The following is a 26167-nucleotide window of genomic DNA, read 5'->3' as shown; positions in this document are numbered from 1 at the left end:
TTTTGAACAAATACTTTAAAAAATATTTGTATTCGGGAACAAGAAAAACTTTATATCAAAAAATTGAGTTTCCTTATGAGACCACAGTGCATGACAGGATGAGTGAGTGACACAGGCTGCTGCACACAGCAACAGAGAGGCCCTCTGGAGGTCAAAACACAAACTGCATGATGTCACTGTAACCACCACAGTGACAGGAAATGTTTTGAAATGACTGAAACACTGAAATGATGCTAACGGCTGTGGTTAGGCTCACTGACAGCAGTGCTGATGTGTTGATGTCAAACACTGGCTCAGGTCAGACTCCTTCATCCTTCTCCATCGTGAGGCCGCCCTCAGACCCACAGGAGCTCTGACCTTTGACCTCCTAACCCTGACCATTTTAGTCTCTTTGCATCTTTAAATGCAAATCCATCCAGACTGTAGCCGAGCAAAAGAAGCTGGAAGCTGTTCTATGAATGATGTTCATACCAGAGTTTCTGTTTCCAGCTCAGACGTGTTAAACGCTGCTGCTGTGCTACATTTGTCATTTCCTGCTTTCACTACCATCCATGTCAAAGCGCTGAAGTCATCTGATCACTTTAATGCAGTAAAACAGGAGCTGTAAGTCTGACATTTATTTACTGTCATCACAAACACACACAGCTGGATTAGCAACCAGAAAATCAGCATTTGATTATTATTATTATTATATATCCTGTTTATGTGGATGCACTTTTCTATCTGTCTGTGCTGAAGCAGATATCACTGATCACATGACTCTGAGGAATGTTTCCAGCACCTCGCTGAATCTGAGCCATGAAGGTTTAAGGCGGCTCTGAAGTCAAAGCAGGTCTGAGCCTGTGTTAGCAAGCTGTACCTAATAAAGTGTCAGAAAGTGACTCAGTCAGTAATGATGAGAGCCAGCAGGGGGCAGCACAGAGAGGTGAGGCGCTGTCAGAGAAGCAGGCTGACATCAGACTGGTCATACTCCATCGTCTATACCTGAAACAATAAACAGGTTCAGCTCTCTGTTTTGCTGCAGGGTCTCTTTGTTCTTCATTCTTCACATATCCGTGTTGAGCAGAGTTTAAATCCTGAGGCTGAGCGGCCTTTGTACAAGCACACACACTTCTAAGCAGGGCAAAGCTATGAGCACAAACAAGAAGTGAGGAAAAATCCAGGCAGCCTGTGTCTGTCCTACCAGTCAGAGAGCTCTTTTAAATCACCATTTTAAAAAACATTTTAAAAACCAGTTTTTTAACATGGAATTCAAAAATAAATTTACAAATGCTAAATTTATTCTACAATTGATTATTTAATCATAGAATTCTTTATTTCGATGCGCGTGGCTCTTGTGGTCCTCCATAAATTTCATATATACAATATTGTTTTTAATGAGCAGCTTCAGGTTTTCATCCTGTTCTTCTTCACTTCACAACATCATCTTCACATTTTAATGCTTTTACAATAAGAAAAGATTAGAAATAGTTACCGAGTCTGTAGGCATGAAAATATAGATGTACAACTCGTAGACTTGTGTTACTTCTATGTTTGGAACGTGACACAGTTCAGAGACTGAGTTAAAGTTGTGGCTCATAACTTATTGTTCTACCCAAGTACGGATCTAAAACCCCGACATAAAGCAATAACAGATCAAAATATTACATAATACATAATGTACATAAATAATCTATATACTTCATGTCAATGATCTGTGTGTGTGCTGGTTGAAGGTCTGACATCAGCATCACGTCACCTGTGAGCAGCGAGCAGAGAACAGGTGAGTCTGTTTATATTAATAACCTCCACAGATGTTAGCAGGTTATGATCAGATTATGAGCTGGAACATGTCTAAATGATGATTCAAGTCCATTCATCATAAATCTGAGCCTCAAGTATAGAAAAATTACTTTTATCATTTCATCTTCATCTTTACACTAAAATGTCCACAAACATGTCTAAAACAGGGAGCATTTATCATCATCTGAAAGCTTCAGGTGAACATTTCATCTTGCTGTTGTCGATGGTGCAGGCGTACTGCTCCTGAAGATACTTCCTGTCAAATTTCGGTCCAGTAGAGTGATCACCGAGACAACCATCGAAGTGAAGAGTGGCTTTAAACCTGGAGGAGAGGAGCACCAGGGACAGAGCTAAGGTCACCACAGAGAATGGGATGCTTTCATATTCCCGTCCTGGGAGGATGAACGGTATGACGATCCGGTTCCTTCCTGATGGTCCGTGTTTAGCTGAGAGAGACTCAAAGCGTTTCCACACTCCATCACCATCTGGTGAAAGGGGGCTAACGGTGATGTTTGGGACCATCTGTGCTCCAGATTTCTTCAGTGAGTTCCAGTGATCTGGCAGGTTCACAGGTCGATGTTTGTCATCAGGAATGGTACAGCTTTCTTTATCGTTGCAGTAAAAAACTCTGTGCTGAGGCCTCAGTTTTCCTGTAACGATACCGTACGCTAAACCAGCACTGATGCAGTTCCAGGGAGAATACAGGAGCACGTCAGTGATGGTGGGCAGAGGCAGGTAACAGCTGGCTGGGATCATGAAGTCTCTGATTGCTCCATGAGCCACAAAGCTGATGTGAACATAATCACTGTGGTTCTTCTTCTCCTCCTCATCAATGTGTTTCTTCAGGAAGTCAAACATGTCTGTGAGTTTGCTGAAGGCGTCAGACTCTGAGTTTTTTCTCAGCCACTGCAGGACGACTTCATCTGTGCAGCTTCTCATTGCCAGCTTTGTCAATCTTTGCCTTTCATCACAGCTGCTCAGTCTGTCTGCTCTGTAGTGTTTAAATACGCGTAACCTCTGAAACAATTTGCTGAAACAGGAATTATAGAAAAAACATTTTAAGCACGGCAAACATTTAATCTGTCCACAGATGGATCCTGAAACAAAACACAGAGAAAATCTTCTCGTTTCATTTCACTCCTTGCTTCCAGACTTACTCCAGTTCCTCGTTTCTGTCCATCTCCTCAGAGGAAGTTTGACTGTCTTTAACGTTGTCCTTCAGGTGCTTCCTGTGGTCAATAATCGACAGCATGTGGGTCAGATCTCAGGTACAGAAATACAGACTCTTGGCTTATCGTCTGTATTTTGAAAAGCTTGCAGTAAAATGATCAGAGTTCAGTTAAAGATTATTTCGTTGCTGGGAAACAAACACTTGCACACCTGTGTCCTCAAACTGAAAGAAGAAGAACGTTCCTGCATCATAGACGTCGTTTATTTGTCTGATTTAAACCTGAATAAAATCCTAACAACAACTAGCTGCTGTTTGTATTCATGCTTCATGCTTGGTTGGTTAAAAACTGTTGATGACATTTATACCATAATGTATGAATGTTCAGTTATGGACCAGCCTGCTCATCATGTGGACAAACGAACAAAAGAACATTTCAGAAAGACAAAAACGTCGGCTTACCTGCTCCAAAACGTCCACTCTGACCCTGTGCAGCCTGTAGAATAGAATAGAACAGAATAGACCTTTAGTCGTGACACGCCACCATGCTGCAGGTCTCTGATTGGCTGACTAAACAAGCTGTATGGTATGAAAGTACCTGGACAGACACCAAATGAAAGTAAAACCTGAGCGGGGATTCCCCAAATGTGAAAACAAAAGTAAAAACATGACTCAGAGTTTCAGTACAAAGAGCTCAGAGCTGTGGTCAAATTCATGAACACAAAGTTGGGCCTCTACACCAACGTGACCGTATGGATTACATCTGCACATCACTGGTGGATTTAATAGCCCTTCACACAGCCACAGGTGTCAGTGGTTCCAACTTCGGGGCCCACACCTTTGTGATGAACCCACAGCTGTTTGCTTCATCTTATTTCTGTTTCATGTGGTTCTTTGGTTTCTGCTTTGGCTGTGAGAAACAGATTTTTTGTTCTAAAAACATTATATACAGATGCTGCTATAAGTTTGTTTACAACCTCTCTCTCCCACAGCGTGTCTGTGTCCTGTCTTCCTCACCCAACTGCCAGCTGGTTGCAGCAGATGGCCCCGCCCCTTCCTGAGTCTGGTTCTGCTGGAGGTTTCTTCCTGTTAAAAGGGAGTTTTTTCTTCCCACTGTCTCCAAAGGTCTTGCTCACAGGGGGTCATATGATTGTTGGGTTTTTCTCTGTATGTATTATTATTATTGTAGGGTCTACGTTACAGTATAAAGCACCTCTTGTGATTTGACGCTGTAGAAATAAAATTAAATTACATCTTTATTCTTTCTCTTCTTTTATAATTAAAAAAAAATTAAAACAAAGATGACCATTCTGTCATGGTCCTGGGTCGGTGACCCGGTGTTTTTGGTTTTTGTACTTTTACTTGTGACATTGTTATGTATTATGACTGTTGTGTTTTGGTTTCCTAGGGTTTAGTTTGTGCTCCCTCTGTTTGGTGTCATCCCAGCCTGTGGATCCCCTCTAGTGTAGTCAAGTCTCTGTGTTTAGCCCGAGTCTCTGAGTCTGTGTCTTTGCATGTGTGTGTTTTTCCTGTTTTACTTTGAAGGTCACAAAATAAACTTTTAAGATATTTTCAGGCGAGAATGTAGCTGTGTAAAGTTCAAATATCTGCTCGGTTTATCAAGACATCACATATTTGCAAAAATGCTCCAGTAAGTATTTTGGTTTTCCAATATATTAGCAACTGTCAGTGACATTTATATTAATCAGGCTGAACTTTAATCATACTTTAGATCAGCCTGTTTTACTTATTGTTTTATTTTTGCTTTGGTTTGGGGAAGTTGTTTCTTTACTGATCTTTTCCTGTCTTCTGTTATTAGACTTGAGATATGACTGCACTATGCTGTTGCTGGTGACTCCAGTTAATTCTACAAGACATGCTGTGTAAGGAAACAAACAACAACAGTTTGGTCTGCATTTCTTGAAAGATCACATCCCCCAAACTTAGTTTAGAGGGTCGACACTGTATATAGTGAAGTCTGCAAGTTTTCTAACAGCAAAATTTGTTTTGTGCACAAATCATTTTGCACATCATTAGAATGAAAGTTATTGGCCATATTTGCATAGCCCTTTTTTAAAATGATGCTTTCATGACATTATTGTGTGTTGGGTGGTGGTCAGGGCTATGCAGACTGACAATTTGGGACATTGAATGTCACCTCTCCGGTGGGGAGGGAGCCTGAGATTGTCTAAATTGGAGTCTGTTTTATACCAAATGCAGAAAAAAATGTTTTAAGAAAGCAATTAAGTTCATGTTCCAAAAAATATGATTGTTTGCTTGCAGGACACCAGGAGAGATGAGTCCTCCGTCACAGATGGTGTGGTCAGTGAGGATGGTCGCCTGCAGGTTCAAGCTCATTGCATCTCCAACCCACATCCACTGCCACTGTACTTAAGGGAAGTTAAAGACTTTCTTCTGCACCTACATTTGGATCACCTCGATCCATGACAGTCATTCAGGCAGTAATGCCTGGACTGGTAACAAGCATCCTTAAAATAATACAACATTCCAGCTCATGTGTTGGAATGGAAAACAAATGTGTTGTTTAAATTAGAGACTGCACTTGTGACAGAACAATAAATATCTTATTTTGATTATATAAGTAATGTAAGTACAAAACAAACTTGTGTTAGGCCTAAACTTATTTTCAGAATAATTACATCTGAGACTTTGTTTCATTGTAAGATTATAACAGTGACGGCAATATAATTGTTTGTTGTTCAGCAGAACAGTGTCCAGTATGTTGGCTGTTATACTTTGTTGTGTTTGAAAATAAAAGTTGGGCTGATTTTAACATCATTACAAAAATTGTTGTTAATTATTTTTAATCATATTCAGGTTACCACAAATTGTTTTTTCATTTAGTTGAACTTGAAATGTTTGTCAGTAGGTAAACAATTAGTATTGTACAGTCAGAAATATCAAGTTATTCTTAATACTGCAGACTTGCAATGAATAAGTTGTCCTAACAGTCATCTTAAGTAAGCTTTACTTAGTTTTTTTGAGGCAACGAGTTTCCTTAATTTTTTTGAGTTCTGGGAACTAATTAGATTTTACAGTGTATTTAACATGCTGTGCTTCTTATTAATATGAAGCACAGGTCATATTAATGAGAGTGCAGCCTCTACATGTACAAATATGTGATCAAGTCTTATTTGTTCAACAACTGTTCCCCATTTGTCCTGTAGGTGGCCTCGGTGTGCTCTCAGTCAGCTAGTTTAAAGCCATAAATAAATATAAATAAAAGGATATTGTTGCTGCTGTGAGTTCGCTTTGTCTCCACTCTGTGAGGATTAGTAACAAACACTTGAAGAAGTAGTTATTTATTATTTATCAACTGAGTTCCTTTGAAATGAAGTCAGATGGAGAATTTCCTTTGCCACTGTCATGTGACTGATCACATGATCACATGCATACTCTGTAAAACTGAAACATCTGCATTATCATATCATGGTTTGGTCTTTCTGTGCTTTGACACTTGGGGCTGTTATTCAGTTGTTAAAGTTAATGCTATTCTGCTGAAAGCTGTAAACTTTTAATTCACAAATCAACTAAAGTGGAAACACATCAGAATAATGGAGTTAATTTCTGTTTATGATCAGCTGATCAGGTTTGTGGTAAAAAGATTATTTCCTGTTTTTTGTTATTCCTTCTCTCTAAAGGAACTTTGAGTTATCAGCAGAAACCAGTCAGTGGAAGTGTCACATGTCACATGAACACTAACAACAGTGAACCAGACTAGTTCAAACTTGACTTCTGTAGCTGCAGCTCATAAATCCCTGTTATACACGTTTGAAATTAATAATAATATAATTAAAAAATATATATATATCAGAACAACTGCAGGGTGAAGTCTGTTGGACTGACAAGCTTTTGTCTTTATGTCATATTTTTGATACAGATACTTTTGAGCTCCTGAGATCAGCAGATACTTGTCAAGAACAAGTTGTCCTTGTTGCTCTCATGAACCTCCTAAAATCCTACCATCGACTGCCACTGAATCTTTATTATTTACTAACCTTTATTACTATAAGCTTTTTTATGCCTTAATAATATTTAATTTTAGTGAGAGCAAAACTTTTTGTATGAGGCTGTTATTATGTTTATTTTTTCTTTACTCTACTTGATCCCAAAGGTGTTCTTCCACACCAAACTCTCTCATCTGTGTCTTTATGGACTTTGCTGTCTTCACTGGTAATAAACGTCTGTCCTCCATCTACAGGAGCAGTCAGCTGACTGTGACTCAGTGTGTTAGTGATGACGTTTGATATTCATGCTGATGAAAGTGTTTGAATTGTGTGAGCTGTGAGCTGAAATAAATCCAGTCTGGTGTGTAGAAGCAATCAGCTGCAGTTTGTTCAGCAGCTCATTTTCTGCAGACGGAGGTTGTGTCAGATAATATCAGTCCATCTCATCCTTCTACAGTTCACAATACATCACATGCTCTTATTCTGAAAATCTGCCTCCTTGACTCCTTCCAGGAAGCAGCTCACCTGTCTGTCAGTGCAGCAGGTTTGGACTTTTTGGTCTGAAGCTGAAGTTCGGTGAGGAGCTCAGACTTGTGAGAACAAGAGAACTCACTTGTAGAACTTTTATCAGACAATTTAAAGGTTTTTCATGGAAATCACTCAGGACCCACAGTAAGCCCACAGACTGTGAAGCCTTTGATTTATTATTTATTGCTGCAGTCAATGGAACATTTAGACAATAATGATGAATTTCATGGAAACAAGTTTGAAATGAGCTAAAAGAATGTGTAAAGAAGCTCCAAACAAATCATTAAAGCAGAGCAGTTATTCACTGTAGTGAGACAGGAAGTCAAAGTTTCCAGTTAAAACAAGTAGAAGAAGAAACATGGAGCTGATAAAGTGTAACATGAGTTTGTCAAGAAGAGGCTTCCTGCTCTGCAGCAAACTGTTACCTTCAGTTTGGATTAAGGACACAGCTCAGCTAAAAACAACTTCCACTAACACACTGAGTGTTTCTGTGATCTGCAGTGGAACCAGTTTAAAGTGTCACTACAATAGAAACATCATTTTAATGCTGCGCTCAGTAACAGGACAGAAACAAACAAACAAACAAACATTTCTACATGTTTCCAAAGCGCACAATGAGCAATTTTTGATATTGCGTAATCCCAGTTTCCCCACACACACCTCCCGCCCTGCTCAAAGTTTCACTTCACTTTCCTGATCTCAGTGTCAGATGATCGTCTCCACCACAAATCTGTTGCCCCATAGTTCACAGTAAAAGAGTCACAGCTGGACCAATAAGGCTAAATGGAATCAGAGCAGCAGCAGGTTTGAATTTATCTTTTCAATCCGATGTTAGAGACAGTTTGCTTTTTAAAAGTTTAGACTTTCCCCTTATTGTCTAGACAGGGTGGTAAAAACTTCCCTCATGATGTCATTTTATCTGCATTTGAATTCATATTTTTATTGAAAGTCAGAGAGTGATATTAGGCCCCTTATGTCAAACTGAGTGATTTATGGCCCCAATAAATTATTCATGAGCTCAGGAAGTAATAAAGGAAGTAATAAAAATATGATATTCATAAATATTATGATATTAATAATATTATGATATTCATAAATTTATGATATTCATCAAATTATGCTAGTTAAAGCTCATTAATTTTTTCCAAAAAATAAATTATTTGACTATTAAAAAATAAAGTTTGTATATCAAATAGCATTCTTTATTTTTAAATCATTAAAAAGTTTTTACTTTTTATGCTTAAAAAACGCCATCTGGTGGTGGGTCAGTGCGTGTGTGCGCGCGTGCGCGCCCCTGAGCCCGTGTGTCTGTGCGCGCCCGTGCGCGCGCCTGTGTCTGGGCCGTGCTCGTGTGTGTGTCTCTGGGTCCGTGCTTGTGTGTGTGTGAGAAAATGTGTTAAACCATAGTAAAAGTGCTTAGTTAAACTTGTGCTTTTGTAACGTTCAGTATGGCGAGACATACAGGTTGCATGCCTCGGGGGAAGACTTTATTTCAATTTATTTGCATTTGTTTAATCCGAACAAGGAGATTTAGAATCAAACTCAGACTCGCAAAAGAATCCCCCCGCGGCTCCCAGCAAAAAACTCCTGAAAAACCCTCCGTCCTTTCTCCAAAAACGCACAACAAAAAAACCCTAGAATAACTCGATAAAACTATCGCGGTTCCCACCCCAACCCTAAGGCAAATAAGCAGGAAACCTCTTGAAAAAACCCTCCGTATTTTAGCGAAATATGCCCAGCAAAAAACAAAAAACGCACAACAAAAAAAACCCTAGAATAACTTAGGGAACCCTCTATTTCCCAAAACCATATAATCAAAAACAGGGGAAAAGTCCTGAAAAAACCCTTAGTCTTTTTTCTTCAAACCATCCCTCTTACTAGCTCCGTCTAAAATTCAGCGCAAAGTCTAAGTTCTCCCTTCGCTCTTACTCGCCCCTGCCCGCAGCCGCAGCCAGCGCACAATTTTTCCTTGTTGATCGCTCCCTGGCTCAGCTCGCGAATGCTGCTTACCTCGTTTGAAAATTTGCGCCGGAGACCAACTCCGCCTCCGAGGTGTGTCTAACTTCCCCCCGCTGCCAGTCACATAACAAAGGGGTGGCTCCCCTCGCACCCCGGTTAGCCAATCGGATCTAGTTCCGAATTACCTTCACAGCGATAGGTTTATTCTCTCGCTCGCATTCAGGATAAATAATCTAACATTTCAGCTTAAATTTAACTGTTTTTTTTCTCTCAGAAAAAAAGACTTCTCTTTTTTCACAAACAACATGGACGCCAGACCTGCCAACCTCACTGTGGTCTCTCAGAGCCCAGTAACTAGCTACAGAGCCTCCGCCACTCCAGCAGAACTCACACGATTGCATCTTTGCAGGGTTCAGCCAGCCCCTACTAATCCAATGGAGGAGAGCTTCAGGCTCAACACTGGTGGGTTTTGGGGCTATGCTTTCAGCCTTAGAGAGAGCGAAATCTATTTCTACCAGCTAAAAGCGGGTGAAAGTTTTGGCCCGCTAACACCGCGGATCGCTTTTACTTCCTCTGACTGGGCTGTTTTGACCCTCATCGCCACCCATGAAATCCAGAAGAGCCTGCGGCAGACCAGTTCGCAGCAACCGTGAACCAGGGACCAGCAGACGCAGACGCATCCGGTTTTCAAAGAGGCCCACGCGTTTCCACCATTCAACCAACAACCCCATCAGCACCGGCCTTTAAACATGGCGAGAAAAACCGTCACATACATGCAGTGGGAGACCAAGAGCACGCCATTTTGCAGGTGGATCTGTAGAGCCAGTCGTCAAACAACCAATGATGCTCGCACGGATGATTTTATGTTGGACTTTTCAAACACCCAGTCTGGTGTTTTCAACACCATGCTTCGAATTCCCACTCAGGACTGGTTGAAGATGGTGGGCGAAAAGAGTGGGAAAATATTAGAGCTTTTTAAGCTTAGTAAAACTACACTTGAACTGGTCGTAGTTGGAAATACCCCGCCACGTTCTACATAGCCCCGCCCCCCTCACCCGGCCCTTACCCCCGCCGCCTCCTCTCCCAGTCCTTTTAAAAACCACAACGTCCGTTTCTCCTCCACATCATCTAAAACAATCATGCCTCACCACAGCTTTGGAGCCCCCTCTTCTGTATCTCCATCATCCCTCCGGCCGTCTGCTGATTCTACCCCACTGCCGAGCCACCGATGGATCTGGCTACTCCACCCCCGAGTCCGCCGATGGCTCTGGATACCCCGCCTCAGAGCCCGCATCTGAACTCAGCGTCTCCGGCCGCTATGCTTCCAGATACTCCGCCCCCACCCTCATCCCCTCAAGGCTGGAACTCACCCAGCCATCCGCAACTTGCCGCTCTCGGTTGGCAATCACCGGACCAGACCCCCGCCAACACTTCAGTCTCTGGTGCCTCGCGCTGGGCTTTGGGCGACCCTGTATGCCAGGCCCTTTTCCGAGAGCCCGAAGACAACGATCCCCACCCCGGCGAGAGCCGCGGACAGCCTTCGGCCGTGGACAACGATGAGGCGGCGACTCTGCTCCCCACCGCTGTTTTTGAACTTACAAAATTAACTGTCAAGTACCTTAATAACTCGCTAATCCAGAAGCACCGTCAAGATGTCTGTCAAGGATGTGAGGTCTCCCACCCCTCGCAGAGACGACATTCTTGTCTTTTCCCATTGGAAAAATATTACTTTTTCAGGTACTATGATGAACTCTGCAAAAAATTATGGAATGGACATTTCACCAACACATTATTACAAATTTTGCGGTTAGAGGGTTTTTCACCACCAGCGGCTCAAGTCACAGGCGTTGAGCAGGCATATCTGTTTGAACTCAGAGATGCCCGTGACATAGAGGGGACTCTACAAGAAATTGACGCCAGGTGACCAGGACCGTAATTCATAGAGTGCTCGACGAGAATTACACACTGTGGCTCTCCTAGTAATAGTTTTTCTTCTCTTGCCTATTATTTTTTCTCAAATGTTTTGTTCTTCTTGTTTTGGTTTTTTTTTCTTACTTTTTTTAGCTTTTGTTTGTTTGTTTGTTTGTTTGTTTTCTTACTTTTCAGTTTTGTTTTTACCCGTTCAAATGTATTGTTTTTTTTTCATTACAGCAAATAAAACTGTTTTGGAAAACCATTACATCAAATAAAACCTATTTGGAAAAGCATTGCAAAAATCAATCTCATTATTTGTTTCACTAGAATCAAAGTGTAATGTTTTTAATTACATCAAATAAAATATTTTTTTGTAAACTCGTTACATGAAATAAGTAACCACTCGATCATGAAATAAAACCATAGTTAAACATAACTTGAGAGAACACACATGGCAGAGCAGATTCTATTGAAACGAGCATATTATGACCCATCTCGCCCTGGTAGTTTTTGCGGTGTGCAAAAATTGATTAAAAGCGTACAGGATGAAACTGGTACGAAGATTAACGCGCAAACAGCTCAAAATTCCCTCGCAGAACAGGATGCTTACACCTTGCACAGAGCTGCACGCCTGCGCTTTCCGAGAAATTGCGTGTTTGTCCCCAGACCTCTTAATCAATACCAAGCAGACCTTTGTGACATGAGAGCGTTATCCGAGCATAACGATGGCTATCAATATTTACTTACAGTTATTTATGTTTTCTCTAAAAAATCTTATGCACGAGTCTTGAAAAACAAAACAGGCATTCAAGTTGCCAAGGCTTTTGACTCTGTCTTAAAAAAGATTGCCAAAGTCCTGAAAAGCTACAAACAGATAGTGGTAAGGAATTTTTTAATTCCAGTTTTCAATCTTTAATGAAAAAGCATGGTATAAATCATTTTGCTACAGGGAGCGATCTAAAGGCCTCAGTCTGTGAAAGGTTTAATAGAACTCTTAAAAGTAAAATGTATAGATATTTCACTGCTGCAAATACACGTAGATATATCGATGTGTTACAAGATTTATTACACAGCTATAACACTAGTTATCATAGTTCCATAAGAATGGCCCCGAATGAAGTAAATTCAGACAACACAGCGTTAGTATTTCAAAACCTATATGGCACTTCTCCCTCTCCTTGTAGAAAAAAGCCCATGAAATTTAAAAAGGGAGATCATGTGAGGCTGTCTAAAGTTAGAGGTGTGTTTGATAAGCGGTATGAGCAAACATTCACGGATGAAATATTTTCTATTGATCAATGCATACCTAGAGAGGCTCCTGTTTATTAAATCAAAGATTACGATGGGGAAGAAATTATAGGTAGTTTTTATGAGCATGAGTTGCAGAAAATCGCTCTTTGCAAGGATAAGCTTTATCACAATTCTCTCAAAACGTAAACAGAGGGGACAGATTTATTTCCTGGTGAAATGGAGGAACTGGCCTGAAAAGTTTAATAGCTGGGTTAAGGCCAGTGTGCTTAAAAACCTCACATAACAAACTCCGGACCTCACTCTCACCTTGGTAACCTTGGTAACAGGTCAGCATGACTGTCAGGTCGCAGGGGTTTTACGTCACACTACCATCAAACGCAAGTCTGAATGTATTTAAAAATAATAACAGCAGCTGCTTCCGTGTGGATCTCGCCCAGCATCTCAATCTTGATGGGGCGTGGGAGGTGGCTCTCACTGAAATTTCATATCCCTATACATGGCTTAATTTCCCAAATGATAAGGCTTATTTTGAATGGAGGAAAAAGAGTGATGCTGAGCAGAGGCCTGATGACGTGGTTAAGACAAAAATATGCGCTGGTTTTTATGAGGATGCTAACACGCTGAGATCAGAGGTTGAAGCCTGCCTTAGGCGTATCGACTCGGATATTTATCTAAAATATCACCCAATTGTTAAAAAGTTTGAATTCACATCTGGAGGCATATAACAGCTGAGGTTTTTCCCACCGCTTGCATATATGCTTGGTGTACCAGCAGGTGTCTGGCAGCGATTCGAGCGCAAATTTGCCCCATATCCTGCAGATATAAAGGCGGGGTGTTATCACCTATTCTGTTATTCTGATATAGCAGCGTTACAGCTTGTGGGTGATAGCTACTCCCCCCTACTGCGTACTGTCAAAATAGAGGGTAATTACGGAGCTATTATAACCCTGTGTTTTAACAAACCAGACTATATTCCTGTTGCTCGCAAACACATCGAAAATATCCATATTGAAATCAAAACCGATCAGAACGAGCCTGTAAACTTTACCTACGGTAAAACGATAGTCAAGCTACATTTCCGGCCTGTCAAGGATCTGCCATAACTCATAACATTATGGATAATAATAGATTTATATGGTATTACGAAAGCCAAGCTGGTAATGGCCTGCCTGGCTTTTCAGGTGCGCCTGTAATTTACCGACGAGGAATAGCATCTATTTTCTCAAAATTGTTTAGATTTGTAACCCCGTTCATAAAGCGGGGTGTGAGCGTCGCAAAACCTCATTTGAAAACAGCTGTGAAAAGCATTGCTTCAGATGTGCTGACTTCTGCTGTCGGTAACTTGACTCGATCTGAGTCAAGCCAATGCACTTTATCCCATCTCCCAGATTAATGCAAAAACATTTTCAATACCCGAGAATTCGCGGATATCACATCATTAGAATCTGTGTCTGGGTTCACTGCCCTGGTATCTAGTCATAGGCATGGTTAACCATGAGGCTTTTACAGGTCGATATGATTTATGCCCTTTCAATTTCCAGCATAACAATTTAGAGTTTTTGGCTTTGTGTCATGAGAGTAAGCAAATACCAGCCAAAGCGTTTCAACCCAATTTTGCTGAGAATCACTCCGTAAGAGAGTTTTACAGCCTGTACACTGCTACCGGGAGAAACCTGAAAGATCTCTCCTTGTGCATTGACAGACAGGAGTTTGAACAAGGATATACTCTGTTTGTGTTCAATATGAATCCTTCAGATGACAGTCAGGCCTTGTCACCGGTAATAAATGGCAACTTGAGACTTGAAATGCGCTTCAGAGTCCCGCTACCTCACACAACCACATTGATCGTTTATGCATGTTATGATTCCATTCTCAAGATCAATTCCAAAAGACAAGTTTTGGTTGATTATTACTGAGAGGTTTCACCTTTTTTATTGAAGCATGAACAATCATCAATTGGAGAGTATCATGAGGCTGCTAGTCGGCGACAGTTTTTTTGGAGTATATGCAGAAGATGAATTATTAACATTACTCAAACGCCCGTTTAAACGGCCTACATATATGATCATAAATACAGATCCAAGGAACAAACCTGGAACTCATTGGCTGGCGATTTCATTAGATGAAGATGGAGGTGCTAGTTTTTATGATTTGTTCGGGTTCCCACCGGATTATCCCTTTTACCCCAAAAGCATTGTAACGTTTTTGAAAAAGCATGCTAAACGAGTATCTTTCCATCAAAGACAGCTACAAGCCACACTGTCTACAGTATGCGGACAACATTGTATATTTTTTTTAGCCCAGAAATCGCGCAGAAAGACTTATGATGATGTACTCGCTTTATATAGCTCTAATCAAAACAAAAATGATAACATTGTCTCTTGTTTTGTAAAACGATTTATCAGATGTGTATTAATATGTAAAGCTAGCAATTTTAATCAAACTTCGTGTTCTCTGAAAGCTTTTAATGATTGTCATTTGTGCTAAAAATTATTTTCAATAAAACTAAAAACGTTTCTGGGAAAAAAGTGGTGTATTGTGCTTTTTTTGTCAAATAAAAACATGAGAGATAATTAACTTTATAAAACATAATAATGTTTATTTTTGGTTTTTGATTACATCAGAAATTTAACCATGTGGGTGATAAGGCAATTGTCTTGCTTTTCTTCTTTTTTTTCTTAACAATAACATCTTCCTCGGATGATCTGTGGTATTCTCCTGCTATTTCCCTTCTGGCCGATAAGTTTCCAATAGTTGAGAGGGGTATTTTTAGATCCGCCAAAGTTTGTGCAAGCGAACTCCAGCCTGTTGGTTTCACACTTGCCCGAGAGCTTGCTAAAAACTTCATCAGGTCGAGCATATGACTTCCAGGTATTGGGTTTTGTCTATGCATCAATTCTCTGTCCTCATTCTATCCGCTGTGACCTTTTGATGCTAATATTCTACGCATTAGATATTCAGTGTTTCTCTTTGAGCGTGAATTTATGTGGGTTAAAACGTCATGTAAAACCTTATTCACACTTGCCATCTGCTCCCCCTCCTCGCTTTCTTCCTGCTGGTAATCATGTGATCTCTCACTCTGTCCCCCTTCACGCTCCGCGGGGAGCCTTACTGTTATTTGCTTGCTTTCATCTACTTTTTGTCTCTCAAGTACGAGGTACTTTTGTAAAAGCATGTTATACTTTTTTATTTTCTCATCAGGGTTTAGACCCTGAGTCTCCAATACACGTCTCATTTCACTGTCCAGTTCATCCTCGGCTTTGTCTCTGATGCTTGGCTGAGAAGCATTTGCATGCGTTTCATGTAAGCGTTTGATCTGCTCGGGCGAGATCAGATACATTTTCTGCATTTTTATTTGTGAATGGCGCCTATAGCTAAATCAGCTATGATGGGTAACACTGTTGTGAGCAGTGGTAAGAGGAAACCACCTTTTTGAGTCATTATCTTCTTTTTCTTCCTGACTCCGTCACGTCTGTTGGCCATTTGTCTGATTTTGTCTCTGTGTCGTTTCAACTTCTTATGCTGGCATTGTGTGATTGGAATATTTCCTTTTAAAAGATTCATACAAATCTCACAAATAGCCTGAATAAAATCGGGTGAGCATTCTTCTAAAATAACCTTACGAATTTTAGGGGAGCTTGTGGTTAGTGTTTTCAGCAAAGAAAAGTTTCTTCTCAATCTTACAGACATTGTTTCTCTTATTTTTTCTTGGGTAAGAAAACACACAGCTGTTCTGAGGGTAGTATCCCTGTTCTCAGTCTTAGTTGCTCTGGACAGGTGGGGGTTAAATCTATCAATAAATATTCATGTGGCTCTCTCGTGGCTTCTTCAAAACTCTCCAAGAAGAATTGCAGACGTCCTGGGCATATTTGTCTAGCTAGTGTATTAACTTGTAATTTATCACGAGGGTTTTTAAATAACACCATATAAGTACTGTTCAGACTGATCGTCGTACTGTGTTTACCTTGTAGAAACACATTCTGGCTCAACATCATCACACTCATATTTTTATGGTGTCTGTATTGAGTGAAAATCCGGACCACTTCTGGATGATTAGCTGCTTGAAAAATAACATCATCCAGTACAATGAGATGACTCTAGTGTGATGGAAACAAGCTCTCGTCTTCAAAAGATTCAGGGAGACCTTCAATGAATTTAATGCTTTTATTTTTCTCTTGAAGCTCAGAATACAGAGGCTGAAAGGATGTATAAACCCACGCAACATTGTCAACAAGCTTGTTGAAAACATGTACACAGTTTTCCAATTCAGATTTCACAAAAAAAGGTTTTCCCGAGCCACTTGGCCCAACAACCATACAGGAAAATGGGACTTGGAGTCTGTGATCAAACTCGATTAAAGCAGGCTGAAACATTTTTAAAAACAAACAAAAAGAAAAACAAAAATAAAAAATTAAAATAATCAATAACCAAAGGGTAAAGTCAGACCTCCAGCAATCTACCATTGTCATAAACAACCCGGAATTTTTTGGGGAATGATGAATTTTGTAGTGAAAAGGCTGATTTATTCCGAACGATACCATGCTGAGGGACCTCAAGTGTAGACCCTCCTTCACAGTTATCAATGTAATTGTCAACAAGGTTCTTTACAGATTCAAAGTTGACCCTTTCGCAGACATCATGTGTTTGTGTGATCCCTTTTGCTTTCAAAACAACTTTACCTTTTTTGGTCATGTAGCCATAGCTTTTAGGTCCAGCTGCAACAAACTCTGTAATGAAATCATCCTGGTCTAACTCATTTGTTAGATCGCCTAAATATCTACCTAATTCTAGTTCAGACTGATTTTGTTTGGTGAGATAAACAACACTGTCAGTATCATAGTAAATAGCTCTTTCTTGCAACTGATCCAAGTAACTGTAGAGTTTCATATGCCCATATGAAGTAGTGAACGCCGCAATGAAGATGTTATCTGTGGAGTTTGGGAGTGGAGTACAGAGGTCACCAAAACACCATTGAATAAGAGCCACATCATCACTGACAAAAGAGAAATAGCTCACTTTGTATTTTTGAGAGAACATGAGGTTAAAGAATTCCTCGGGGTCACTGACGAGTTTGCTCTATGTGAGATTATTTCTCTGACCAAATTTTCCCCAAAAGGAGTTTAAACACAGTTTGGCCATTTGTCTTTTAGCAGGGTTTAGTTTTATGTTTTCAGGGTCTAAAGTGATGCCTTGTTTAGCCTGGTAGTCTTTAATGTAAAGCTGTTTAGCCTCCTCACTTACAACATCTGATGGGTAGCCTGAAGCTTCTTGTTTTTTACACAGGAAATGATGTACATAGTCTGTGAATATTGTGTTACTCTGTTTCTCAAAGTGCCATACCTCGGTGATTCGACTTATTTGATAGCCCTTTTCTAATGCCAGGTTAAATTCACACACCTCTGAGAGCTCTCTCCTCGTTGCTATGGTTACACGCCCCCTCTTGGTTGTTCATTTCAGCACAAGTGCGACAGAGAATAAAGAGAAGCTTGCCTGACTTTGTTTTATAGGGTACAACGAGAAAATAGAGTCCTCTGGGTGGGTATACAACCGCTTTGATAAACCCAAAGTAGTTTTTAGGGTCCTGAAAATTTCGAAAGATTATTTGAGGATGACGTAAGGGATAACGACAGGTGCTATTTACAAATGGATACAACGAGGTAACATCCACGTAACTGATTCTCTCACCAGGCCCAACACTACAACGCAGCTGTGCTGGGCTTGTACGTCCTCCAAAGAGGGCATGGCGAGGGTTCAAAGGCTCTGGTGGGTCGTAACGTTTGAGAAAGTTGATTACACTCTCATCAGTACGTTTTAACTCGGTCCACTCATGCTCCCAGATTATAACAAGACACACATTATGCTCAGCTCTCAATCTAGCGAGCCTGTCATGAGTGGCCATGTTAATGTCTGAAAAAGAAGCACCTAACAGGTGGTTAACATCGGCCTGATTCGAAAAACACGTAACGCAACCATGGAAGTAGCAGCCCAAAAATTCCCACACATATGTTTTACCGTTAATCTGACCATACCCATCTACATAATAACTACCGAGCTGTTTTTCTCCTTGATTGAGTGCATGTCTGATGCAAAACACCTTGTGTGTAAGAGAGATATTCGAGCCATTGAATTGAGGATGAGGAAAATGATTTGACCTGATTACGGTAATTTGCAGGGACGGTATTCCTAAAGAATTGGCTGGCATGAAGTTTGTTAAATAAGTTTTTAGGCACGTGTAACACGCCCCAAGCAAATCAATTCAATTCAATTCAATTTTATTTATATAGCGCCAAATCACAACAAAAGTCGCCTCAAGGCGCTTTATATTGTACAGTAGATCGCACAATGATAAATACAGAGAAAAACCCAACAATCATATGACCCCCTATGAGCAAGCACTTTGGCGACAGTGGGAAGGAAAAACTCCCTTTTAACAGGAAGAAACCTCCGGCAGAACCAGGCTCAGGGAGGGGTGGCCATCTGGGGTGGGGTGGTTGGGGTGAGAGAAGGAAAACAGGATAAAGACATGCTGTGGAAGAGAGACAGAGATTAATAACAGATATGATTCGATGCAGAGAGGTCTATTAACACATAGTGAGTGAGAAAGGTGACTGGAAAGGAAAAACTCAATGCATCATGGGAATCCCCGGCAGCCTACGTCTATTGCAGCATAACTAAGGGAGGATTCAGGGTCACCTGGTCCAGCCCTAAGTATATGCTTTAGCAAAAAGGAAAGTTTTAAGCCTAATCTTGAAAGTAGAGATAGTGTCTGTCTCCCGAATCCAAACTGGAAGCTGGTTCCACAGAAGAAGGGCCTGAAAACTGAAGGCTCTGCCTCCCATTCTACTTTTAAATACTCTAGGGACAACAAGTAGGCCTGCAGAGCGAGAGCGAAGTGCTCTAATAGGGTGATATGGTACTACAAGGTCATTAAGATAAGATGGGGCCTGATTATTTAAGACCTTGTAAGTGAGGAGCAGGATTTTGAATTCAATTCTGGATTTAACAGGAAGCCAATGAAGGGAAGCCAAAACAGGAGAAATATGTTCTCTCTTTCTAGTCCCTGTCAGTACTCTTGCTGCAGCATTTTGGATCAGCTGAAGACTTTTCAGTGAGTTTTTAGGACATCCTGATAATAAAGAATTACAGTAGTCCAGCCTGGAAGTAATAAATGCATGAACTAGTTTTTCAGCATCACTCTGAGACAGGATATTTCTAATTTTAGAGATGTTGCGCAAATGGAAGAAAGCAGTTTTACATATTTGTTTAATATGTGCATTGAAGGACATGTCCTGGTCAAAAATGACTCCAAGGTTCCTCACAGCATTACTGGAGGCCAAGGTAATGCCATCCAGAGTAAGAATCTGGTTAGATACCATATTTCTAAGATTTTCAGGGCCGAGTACAATAACCTCAGTTTTATCTGAATTAAGAAGCAGAAAGTTAGCGGCCATCCAGGTCTTTATGTCTTTAAGACATTCCTGCAGTTTAACTAATTGGTGTGTGTTACCTGGCTTCATGGATAGATAGAGCTGGGTGTCATCTGCATAGCAGTGAAAATTTATGCTATGTCTTCTAATGATGTTGCCTAGGGGAAGCATGTATAATGTAAATAGAATTGGTCCTAGCACTGAACCCTGTGGAACACCATAACTGACCTTAGTGGGTGAAGAGGACTCTCCATTTATATGTACAAATTGGAGTCTATTAGATAGATATGATACAAACCACTGCAGTGCAGTACCTGTAATACCTACAGCATGTTCTAATCGCTCTAATAGGATATTATGGTCAACAGTATCGAACTCAGCACTAAGGTCTAGCAGGACAAGCACAGAGATGAGTCCACTGTCAGAGGCCATAAGAAGATCATTTGTAACCTTCACTAAAGCTGTTTCTGTGCTGTGCTGAGCTCTGAAACCTGACTGAAACTCTTCAAATAAGCCATTCCTCTGCAGATGATCTGTCAGCTGTTTGACAACTACTCTTTCAAGGATGTTTGATATGAAAGGAAGGTTGGAGATTGGCCTATAATTAGCTAAGACAGCTGGGTCTAGAGATGGCTTTTTAAGTAAAGGTTTAACTACAGCCACCTTGAAGGCCTGTGGTACATAGCCGATTATTAGAGATAGGTTGATCATATTTAAGATTGATGAATTAATTAATGGCAGGACTTCTTTGAGCAGTTTTGTAGGAATGGGGTCTAAAAGACACGTTGATGGTTTGGAGGAAGTAATTATTGAAGTTAACTCAGAAAGATCAATTGGAGAAAAAGAGTCTAACTTAACATCAATGGTACTGAAAGTAGCTGTAGATAATATTACATCTGTGGGATGATTATTGGTAATTTTGTCTCTAATGATAAAAATTTTATTTGTGAAGAAGTTCATGAAGTCATTACTAGTTAACGTTAAAGGGATTGTTGGCTCAGTAGAGCTCTGACTGTTTGTCAGCCTGGCTACAGTGCTGAAGAGAAACCTGGGGTTGTTCTTATTTTCTTCAATCAGTGACGAATAGTAAGATGTTCTGGCTTTGCGGAGGGCTTTCTTATAAAGCAGCAAACTATTTCTCCAGGCTAAATGATGATCCTCTAAATTTGTGACACGCCATTTCCTCTCCAGCTTACGAGTTATCTGCTTTAGGCTACGTGTTTGAGAATTATACCACGGAGTCAGGTACTTCTGATTTGAGGCCTTAGTTTTCACAGGAGCTACAGTATCCAGAGTCGTACGTAGTGAGGAGGTAAAATTATTAACAAGATAATCGACCTCTGTTGGAGTAGCGTTCAGATAGCTGCTCTGCTCTGTGTTGGTACAGGGCATTGAAGATGATAACAGTGGGTGGATTATATTCTTAAACTTAGTTACAGCGCTTTCAGAAAGACATCTACTGTGATAAAGTCTACTCTCCACTGCTGTGTAATCAATTATTGTAAATGTAAATGTTATCAGGAAATGATCAGACAGCAGAGGGTTTTCAGGAAACACTATTAAATGTTCAGTTTCTATGCCATATGTTAAAACAAGATCTAGAGTGTGATTAAAGTGGTGGGTGGGTTCTTTTACATTTTGAGAGAAGCCAATTGAGTCTAATAACAGATTAAATGCGATGTTGAGGCTGTCATTTTTAGCATCTACATGGATGTTAAAATCACCCGCAATAATTATTTTATCTGAGCTGAGCACTAAATCAGATAAAAAGTCTGAGAAATCAGAGAGAAACTCTGTGTAAGGCCCAGGTGGACGATAGATGACAACAAGTAAGACTGGTTTCTGAGTTTTACAGCTGGGGTGGACGAGGCTAAGCATCAGGCTTTCAAATGAATTAAAAGTCTGTCTTGGTCTTTCGTTAATTAATAGACTGGTGTGAAAAATTGCTGCCACACCGCCCCCTCGGCCTGTGCTTCGAGATTTCTGGTAGTTAGAATGACTCGGGGGTGTTGATTCATTTAAACTAACATAATCATCTGGCTGCAACCAGGTTTCTGTAAGGCAGAGTAAATCGATTTGTTGATCAATTATTAAGTCATGTACTAACAGAGACTTGGAGGAGAGAGACCTAATATTTAATAATCCACATTTCACTGTTTTACTCTTTGGTTCAGATGTGGATACTGTATTGTTCTTTCTTTGTGATTTTTTATGTTTAAATTGTTTATTGCTGGTTTTTAGTTTGTTTTTTGTCTGTTTGGGAGCTGACACGGTCTCAATGGAGATGGGTTTTTGGGGGGTAGCAGGAGGAGAGAAGCTGCAGAGAGGCGTGTAAGACTGCAACTCTGCTTCCTGGTCCCAACTCTGGATAGTCATATTTTGGGGGGTTTAATAAATTGGTCCATATTTCTAGAAATGAGAGCTGCTCCATCCAAAGTGGGATGGATGCCGTCTCTCCTAACAAGACCAGGTTTCCTCCAGAAGGTTTGCCAATTATCTATGAAGCCCACTTCGCTTCTGGGACACCACTCAGACAGCCAGCAATTTAAGGAGAACATGCAGCTAAACATGTCACTCCTGGTCTGATTGGGGAGGGGACCAGAGAAAACTACAGAGTCCGACATTGTTTTGGCAAAGTTGCACACCGATTCAATATTGATTTTAGTGACCTCCGATTGGCGTAACCGGGTGTCATTACTGCCGACGTGAATTATGATCTTACTGTATTTACGTTTACCCTTAGCCAGCAGTTTTAAATTTCCCTCAATGTCGCCTGCTCTGGCCCCTGGAAGACAATTGACTATGGTTGCCGGTGTCTCTAGCTTCACGTGTCTGAGAACAGAATCACCAATTACCAGAGTTTGATCCCCGGCGGGTGTGTCACAGAGTGGGGAAAAACGGTTAGACACATGAACAGGCAAGAGGGCGGCCGACAGATTATGTCTGATTCTGAAAAAAACAGATAAATCATGAGATGGACGACAGGTAGTGTGTTTCCTCTCTCGCTTCTGCCAGATCTTTATTTAAACACATTCATGTTTTCACAACAGGTTGCAAAAACTTCTTAACATCTCTGTCTCACATTTCCAAAGCCCAAAATCAGAATAAACTAAAATAGTATAAACAAAAATCTAAACAGTCATCTCTGTTGTTTGTTACTAAGAGCTTTAAATCACACTCTTTTCCCCACACATAGTTTGATAAAGCAAACATTCCAGTACTGTACCATGTACTAATGGCGTGTCTATATAGTGGAAATCTCCACATTAACATTGCAGAGCGATCAGAATTATTATAGGTTATTACACTAACTTTAGACAATAACAGTGACAACACATCAAACTGTCTCTGTGAACACATTAACTCAAATATACAGGAGCCGTGGTGTACTTTTGTTACAAGAGGGTGCCTTAAGTTTAGGAAACAACAAAGCCGACGGCTACTCCAGGATGCGGCGAGCTAAGCTAGCTCCTACTCTCGATCGTAACACATTTCAGTGAACAAAACAGATGAATACAGATCTCAGCAAAACAAACTGCTGGTAGGGTTTTACCCTCATTTGGCATGTAAATTATGTGGACCACATGTGTGGCCTTATTACTTACTAACCTGAAAAAAACAGATAAATCATGAGATGGACGACAGGTAGTGTGTTTCCTCTCTCGCTTCTGCCAGATCTGAAGACGAGCAGTAGCGTCACACTAAACCATCTCACTAGGGCGGAAGTGCCCCCTTGTGGCGTAACTAGGGATCACACCACATGTTGGATCTCCAACAAAAATCACAAAATTAAGGCCCTTCCTTGACAAAACTACACCTAAAAGCTTATACAATATACAAAAATTAAATCACATAATGTGACCACACATTACAGTGTGTCACACGCTCCCTGGCAAAATAAGAATGGCTCCTGGCATTCAAACCTCAATTTTTCTCAAAAACATTGACAAATACACTTATTCAATATAGCAAAGGTGTGTATATGTAAGGTGTGTAAGCATATGGAAGGTGAGGTGTAAAGCCTGTGGGTGTTGGAATATGATAAGGAACTGTTCATGGTGGCATATAGGGTGAGGAGAGCGTTGCAACTGTAGGATGAGGCTGGTACGATGGTTCACCCAGTGTTTGGTATGTCAGCATCTGCCTTGGTTTCCTCTCCCTAGTCGACCTTCTCATGTCGCTAGTAGAACATAGTGGAGGGGTGCGTGCAGACAGTTCTTCCTCATTTGGAATTGACAGTTCATCATCTGCGCTTTCTGATGGGACTGGGTCATGTAGTGAAAGTACCTCTGGAAAGTTGTCTCCTAGACTGACTTGATCTTGGCTGACTGGCCGACCTTTGCATGACTGTTTTCTTCAGCGGAGGCTGGGTCGGGCTGTTCTGCAGTAGGTATCCTATGGTAAGTCTTTCCTTTGATGGGCTCTCTTTCTTTTACAGGAAGCCTCAACCAGAATGTTCCATTACTCTCCTCAGAGTCTGAGTCACTTGTTTCAGTCTGTTGCCTTCTCCTGCCTCTGTCCCCTGGCAGGTTGGTTGATTTTGTTTGTCTCTTTGGTGTAGGTCCAGGAATGTGCTGTGGAGTCTCAACTGGCAAGTCATTCACAAGTAGTAACAAGTTACGGTGAAGCACTCTAGTCTTATCCTTGTCTCCTGCTTCTCGGTAGACTACATACACGGGGTTGTCGGCTACCTGTGCTTTGACTACGTAGATACTCTTTTCCCAATATGACTTGAGCTTTCCAGGCCCCCCTCTTTCACCAAGATTTCTAACGAGGACCCTGTCCCCAGAATGCAAGACGACACCCCTGAGTTTTTTGTCATAGTAGGATTTGCCTCGTGCGCTGGACAGTTTACTATTCTCACTGGCTATCTTGTACGCTTCAGTCATCTTTTCTGCCCACTTCTCAGCATAATGTTTGTGAGACACAGTTTTTTTCTCCCCAACCAGGCCAAACAACAGGTCTATTGGGAGACGGGGGTGATGCCCATACAACAGAAAGTAAGGGGAATACCCTGTTGACTCATGCCGCGTACAATTGTAAGCGTGCACTGTTTGCTGAAGGTGATCTTTCCAGCATTGCTTTTCTTTGTCACCGAGTGTCCTAAGCATCTGCAAGAGAGTCCGATTAAATCTCTCGGCGGGATTACATTGGGGGTGATAGGGTGTGGTCCTTGAGTGTCCAATTCCAGCTTTCTCTCTTAAAGTCCTAAAGAGCTCGTTTTCAAACTCACGACCCTGATCGTGATGCAGCCTGCCGGGATATCCAAAACGCTGGATGAAATCACCAAAGATGCGCTCAGCTGCTGTCTTGCCTGACTTATTTTTGGTTGGGTATGCTTGAGCAAACCTTGTAAAATGATCTACTACGACCAGGATATATTCATATCCACCTCGGCTGGGCTCTAGGTGCAGGTAATCTATGCATACAAGATCCAAAGGTGAGTTTGAAGTGATTGTACCCATTGGGGCACGGACATGTCCAACAGGTTTTTTTTTGTTTTATGCAGGGACATTTCTTTGTGACATAGTTTTCAACTCCCTGTTTCATAAATGGCCAGTAGAACCTCTCTCTAGCTAGGGCCAGTACTCGGTCGGTGCCAATGTGTCCCATGTCGACATGGAGGTACTTTAATACCTTGGCCTTGTAAACTGCTGGGAGGACAAGTTGCTGTCTTTCAGTGGTACGTCGATACAAAAGTCCATTGTCAAGGCACAGTTTGCTCCATTCATGAAGCAGTCTCCTTGCAGCTTTACCTACTGTTTGTCTTATCTCGTTTGTCATTACGGCATTTGTCTCCTTTAGCCGAATGATTTCTCCCACTGCTGGGTCTTCCCTTTGAGCCTTCACCAACTCCTCACTGATTATGGTTGGAAGTGAAGTTGAAGGGTCTTGGTTCGTGTTAGTAGTAAGAGCCAGGATGGCGACCCAAGCTACATCCTGTTCCTGGGCTGCTTTGGCCCCACCCCATGTGGTTTGCACAACTTCATGAGAGAGCCCCTCAGTACATGCTGTCACGTACTTCTCAATGTCAAGGGGCATGCGGGACAACGTGTCAGCATCTATATTTACCTTTCCTGGTCTGTATTTTATCTCAAACCGGAAATCTGACAACTCCCCAACCCAGCGATGCCCAACAGCATTAAGCTTAGCAGTGCTCATTATGTAAG

At 41.1% G+C, this 26167-nt stretch overlaps 1 protein-coding gene across 1 annotated transcript; it reads right to left on the bottom strand.

Annotated features, from left to right (window-relative positions):
• Positions 1–901: 901 nt before the first annotated feature.
• On the bottom strand, positions 902–3829 carry LOC102082195 (uncharacterized). The gene is made up of 3 exons (XM_005465969.4): positions 3413–3829; positions 2940–3011; positions 902–2812 (listed from the first exon to the last, which is right to left on the bottom strand). Exons 2-3 carry the CDS (start codon positions 2960–2962, stop codon positions 1963–1965), a joined length of 873 nt encoding a protein of 290 aa, XP_005466026.2. The 5' UTR covers positions 2963–3011; positions 3413–3829; the 3' UTR covers positions 902–1962.
• Positions 3830–26167: the final 22338 nt, after the last annotated feature.

The sequence above is a fragment of the Oreochromis niloticus genome, linkage group LG2 (assembly GCF_001858045.2).
Source record: "Oreochromis niloticus isolate F11D_XX linkage group LG2, O_niloticus_UMD_NMBU, whole genome shotgun sequence".
Taxonomy (NCBI): domain Eukaryota; kingdom Metazoa; phylum Chordata; class Actinopteri; order Cichliformes; family Cichlidae; genus Oreochromis; species Oreochromis niloticus.
This window is presented reverse-complemented; position numbering and strand designations above follow the sequence as displayed.

Coding starts and splice junctions, on each gene's coding strand:
- LOC102082195 (XM_005465969.4), bottom strand. CDS start 2,962: ATGGACAGAAACGAGGAACTGGA. Junction 2,813..2,939: donor GACAGAAACGAGGAACTGGA/GTAAGTCTGGAA, acceptor TTCCTGTTTCAG/CAAATTGTTTCAGAGGTTAC.